The 5,384-nt window shown below is 40.2% G+C and overlaps 2 protein-coding genes across 3 annotated transcripts in view; one reads left to right on the top strand and one right to left on the bottom strand.

Moving 5' to 3' along the window:
• The first annotated feature begins 1,988 nt into the window (after positions 1 to 1,988).
• Positions 1,989 to 4,550, top strand: LOC131000078 (high-affinity nitrate transporter 2.1-like). Its single transcript, XM_057925842.1, has 2 exons — positions 1,989 to 2,841; positions 2,932 to 4,550. Exons 1-2 carry the CDS (start codon positions 2,032 to 2,034, stop codon positions 3,703 to 3,705), a joined length of 1,584 nt encoding a protein of 527 aa, XP_057781825.1. The 5' UTR covers positions 1,989 to 2,031; the 3' UTR covers positions 3,706 to 4,550.
• LOC131000079 (SNF1-related protein kinase regulatory subunit beta-3-like) overlaps positions 3,902 to 5,384 on the bottom strand; it is a 17,678-nt gene continuing 16,195 nt past the window's right edge. For both annotated transcript variants that reach the window (XM_057925847.1, XM_057925846.1), the window contains exons 2-3: positions 4,622 to 4,673; positions 3,902 to 4,550 (exon numbers count right to left, since the gene is read on the bottom strand). In XM_057925847.1, coding sequence (XP_057781830.1) covers positions 4,236 to 4,550; positions 4,622 to 4,648 — 342 coding nt within the window. In that variant the 5' untranslated portion in view covers positions 4,649 to 4,673 and the 3' untranslated portion in view covers positions 3,902 to 4,235. The remainder of the gene's footprint in view (positions 4,551 to 4,621; positions 4,674 to 5,384) is intronic.

The following is a 5,384-nucleotide window of genomic DNA, read 5'->3' as shown; positions in this document are numbered from 1 at the left end:
TGATCATTCACAAATACATGACAATAACATTTCGAGTTTAACTTATCAACAAATATGATCTCGATGTATATTATGTAAGGCAAAAATAAACCAGAAAAATACAGCGAAGCTTGAGCAAGCAACTAGACAATTGAATTCATAAGTTCAGCATTTGTGTCTTTTGGTAAATAAGTATATATATACGAAACAGAGAGGAATCGGGGCATAGCAGGCAGCTTCTATGGGCATAGCACGCTATAATCAATGCATATTAATCATTTCATCTTCTATTGAACTTGTCAATGAACGCCGGTAATCTTATGGAGTACTATATTTTAAAGATCACAGTGTCAACAAAAAATTAGTGGAAACGTATAAAGAAACTTAATATTTCTACAAAACTTATTCGAAGTAGAAAATGGAAGATATTTTCAAAGGTCATTAGCACATATTAATTATATGGATTTAAGAGACGAATTAGTTTTTATAATCAAATTTAGGACATATACGTGTATATATATACATTTATACGGATCCGGGTGATTCAATCATAATCTCATCATTTCGATTCACAAAAAAATTGTCACTTTATTATGCATTTATAATAGTAGAGTACACATAACTCCACTCGATCACATTTAAAGTGGGATCATTGCTCACATTTTTTTAAAATTTGTGCCGTTCATGATGTGTCAATTTTTTTTGTAGACGAAGGAAGTATAAATTAACCAGTAATAAAGATTAAATGAGCAAATACAAATAAAGATAATATTGTCAACAAGAAACTCCTACGCAGAAAGACAAAATTAAATTTGCTGAATATTTTCCCACTACAATTTTAGAATTGATCAGTTTGTAATTAAATAAAAACCAAAGAACGACTTCTAATCCTGCGAAGAATTAATTAGCAATATGGTTGACCTTTTCATTCTTGCCGTATAAAAATGTGCTCAAGTCGTCAAGTGGATATATAAGGACTATCTTAATTTGATATTCAAATCATAGTTCAATTGATGGAATTTGATTTTAAAAAAATAGTCTATTAGTTCTTAATTGTAATTGATTTAATTTTCAATTAGGATTGATCGTAATAAAATTTTAATTAGGGTGATGTGTGTATATATATATATATATATATATATATATTCTATTATATTTAATAAAATATAATAATTCCTCCAACATAGATTAAAGATATTTAAAGGTTATTATGTTTATATGTATAAGAAATATCATAATATATTAATTACAAGAAAAGCATAAAACTACAAGTTCGTAATTCATGATAAATCAACATCAGAAAAATTCGAGGGAAATGTGAAATTATTATTGATTCTTTTTTTAAAAGAAGAAGGAAAAAATATTAGAAAAACTTATTAAATAATCCAATAATATTTAAAAATCAAAACTAATTAATCTTCTCCTTCCTCTTTCTCATCAATGATCTCTAAAATATTTGATAATTACCAGGAGTAATTGATTTGGTGGTTATCATTAATTTACATATTGGCGACGAGGATATTTGGAATAAGTAATAAATAATAAAATAGCTTGTGTATTACCAACAATGTCGACAGAGAGAAAATGCTGTTAACCGGTAGTTAATACTCCATTTTTTAATTATTTATTCTAAGTAAATTTAATTGTGATTACTAAGTATATTTAGCTGATATTTAGTTTGACGGCCACGCAGAGGTCGAACAGCATGTTGACAGTCTATACAACTCATTATTATATAATACAATATAATTTCCAATTTCCAATTGCTGTTTGGCCTTATTTATTCATTTTAATTTAATTATTACAGAATGAATCCTTTGGTATCTACGACGGGGTCCGATGAGGCGAAATGGATCCATCATTCTCTTCTTTTTCATTTTACACATTTCATTTCTAATATGTGTTGCTTGTTTGAATCTCCATTGGCTAATCTATCAACATTCACAATGTCAACTCTTTCAAATTTCAATTACTTTTAACCTATATAAAACCCACACACTCATTGACACACAAAAACACACAACTCCTTTTCAAAATTAAAATTACAACGAAATGGCCGGCATTGAAGGGTCTCCCGGCAGCTCGATGCATGGGGTCACCGGCAGGGAGCCCGTGCATGCCTTCTCCGTGGCGTCCCCGATTGTTCCGACGGACACCACGGCGAAGTTCGACCTGCCGGTGGACTCGGAGCACAAGGCCAAGCAATTCAAGCTGTTCTCGTTCGCGGCTCCTCACATGAGGACGTTCCATCTCTCGTGGATTTCCTTCTTCACCTGCTTCGTGTCGACGTTCGCGGCGGCGCCGCTGGTGCCGATCATCCGAGACAACCTGAACCTGACGAAGAGCGACATCGGGAATGCCGGGGTGGCGTCGGTGTCGGGGAGTATCTTCTCGAGGCTGGTGATGGGGGCGGTGTGCGACCTGCTGGGCCCTCGCTACGGCTGCGCGTTTTTCGTGATGCTGTCGGCGCCCACCGTGTTCTGCATGTCCTTTGTGTCGTCGGCGGGGGGCTACGTGGCGGTGCGCTTCATGATCGGCTTCTCGCTGGCGACGTTCGTGTCGTGCCAGTACTGGATGAGCACCATGTTCAACAGCAAGATCATCGGCACCGTCAACGGCACCGCCGCCGGCTGGGGGAACATGGGCGGCGGCGCCACGCAGCTCATCATGCCCGTGCTCTACGACATCATCAGGAACGCGGGGTCCACCCCCTTCACCGCGTGGAGGATCGCCTTCTTCATCCCCGGGTGGCTCCACGTCATCATGGGGATCCTCGTCATGACTTTAGGGCAGGACCTGCCCGATGGCAACCTCAGCGCCCTCCAGGAGAAGGGCGAAGTCGCCAAGGACCAATTTGGCAGGGTACGTACCTTACTATTTTAATTAAGTATGTCCGTTCTCAATCAATTAAATTAACTAGTTTTGCTCCCGTGCATGATATATATACTGCAGGTACTGTGGTACGCGGTCACCAACTACAGGACATGGATCTTCGTGCTCCTCTACGGCTACTCCATGGGAGTCGAGCTGTCCACGGACAACGTCATCGCGGAGTACTTCTACGACAGGTTCGACCTGAAGCTCCATCTCGCCGGAATCATCGCAGCCACATTCGGGATGGCCAACCTCCTCGCCCGCCCCTTCGGGGGATTTGCTTCGGATTACTCAGCCAGATATTTCGGAATGAGGGGAAGGCTGTGGACGCTGTGGATCCTCCAGACCACGGGCGGCGTCTTCTGTCTTCTCCTGGGGAGGGCCGATTCGCTTCCCATAGCCGTCGCGTTCATGATCATCTTCTCCATCGGAGCTCAGGCCGCGTGCGGAGCCACCTTCGGGGTGATCCCCTTCGTCTCCCGGAGATCGCTGGGAGTGATCTCCGGGCTGGCCGGGGCGGGAGGGGGCTTCGGGTCGGGACTGACGCAGCTGCTCTTCTTCTCGACCTCGAAATACACGACGGAGATGGGGTTGGAGTATATGGGGATAATGATAATATGCTGCACCCTGCCGGTGATGTTGGTGCATTTCCCGCAGTGGGGGAGTATGTTTTTCCCTCCCAACAAGAAGGCCTCAGAGGAGCACTACTACACCTCTGAGTACAACGAGGAGGAGGTGCAGAAGGGTATGCACCACAAAAGCCTCAAGTTCGCCGAGAACAGCCGCTCCGAGCGTGGCAACCGCATCGCCTCCGCCACCACCCCACCCAACGCGACACCCAACTATGTTTGATCTCATGAAATAATTCAAGAACAGTAACTTACACAGTTATAATGCATTTCATTTTCCCTATGATCAATGACTCCATTGATCAATATGCATCCCAAATTTTCTAATTCTTAGGCTCTGAGTCATTGAAACTGGAATGAACAAGTCCAGATCACTGTCTGACGATTTGTTGTATTTTTAAAGTCAGATAATGAATATATAAAAGAAAAAGATGCATCACATTAGATTCCTGATCATTCACAAATACACGACAATAACATTTCGAGTTTAACTTATCAACAAATATGATCTCTATGTATATTATGTAAGGCAAAAATAAACCAGAAAAAGACAGCGAAGCTTGAGCAAGCAACTAGACAAATGAATTCATAAGTTCAGCATGTGTCCTTTGGTAAATAAGTATATATATACGGAAAAGAGAGGAATCAGGGCATAGCAGGCAGCTTCTACGGGAATAGCACGCTATAATCAACGCAGATACAGGAACGAGCAAAAGAACGAGAAGTCATCATGCAAATCACCTGCCGCCTTTTTCACCTCCTTGGAACAGGTTTATAGAGCACCACAGTGACAAATTTTGAACGAAAGCGATGGGAAACACCGAGCGCGACCACCGATCTTGGAGGCTCTCTGTTCTCAATGTAGAGATGATTTAGAGTGACATTCTGTGGCGATGGGAGGGATGATGCACAGGGATCACTATTCCTTTTATAATTTAACAAGGTGTGCTGCAGGTGGGGCGGTAGCATGGGTGGTTCTCGCCCGTCATCGTCCCTTCCAGGGTAGACATTGTTGTAACTTGCTTCTGGTGAATTAGGGACATCAAATCCAGCAACATTCACTCGATCCTGTAAAAATATTACGTTTAAGAAGCAGTTTGTTTAGTTGGATGACATGACAACGATGTTTCTCAACTTACTTGATCTTCTCCATATTGATTGTTCATTGTATCTTAACAGAAACCGCAGAGCCTGCAAGTATCACGTTCATGAGCATTCAGGAAAAATTAAATCACCAAAATCTAGATTTCTAGCAATGCGGCTCCTTCATTTTTACTTTACTTTGAATTTGTATCCAAAATTTAATGTGTTATTCTCAAAAGCAGTTATTTCAAGTCCATAACGTAAATGATTTTATCCGGTGCTAAAAGTATGAGAGTTGATCAAATAGGGATAATTAGAATCAAGGTGTTTTGGTACAATAAATAAGAATAATCAAGCGAAGTACCAGCCTTAGATCAACTAATTGTTTAAACAAGCCTAGAATTCTACAAGAGAAGGCATCGAGAAATGAGAAATGGAATGGACTACTAACGTCAATCTCCTATCTTTGATCTCCCAAAAAGAAGTAACATAATATGGTGGATATGTCGATAAAATATTGCTAAGCAATAAATAGCCCACATACATTTGGTGATAAAACATAAAAATATACTTTTTACCCTGAAGAAGTGCAAGTTTGATATTTATTGAAGGACAGTAGCACACTTGCACTTACCTCAGCTACAATTGCAATCCCAGAATCAGATCGAATTTAGCAAAGGTGCATACTTTCATATCCATAATTTTTAGAGAAAATAAATCTCTTGAAAGAATATATACGTTTCAGGAAATGATCTATAATATTTCCATGACAGAAGGTAAACTGCAAAATTCAGGCCACAGGGAGTATAGTTTATCAAA

This window comes from Salvia miltiorrhiza, chromosome 8, assembly GCF_028751815.1.
Source record: "Salvia miltiorrhiza cultivar Shanhuang (shh) chromosome 8, IMPLAD_Smil_shh, whole genome shotgun sequence".
In the NCBI taxonomy this organism is placed as follows: Eukaryota; Viridiplantae; Streptophyta; class Magnoliopsida; order Lamiales; family Lamiaceae; genus Salvia; species Salvia miltiorrhiza.
Note: the sequence above shows the minus strand (reverse complement) of the source record. Positions and strands in the feature narration are given on the sequence as shown.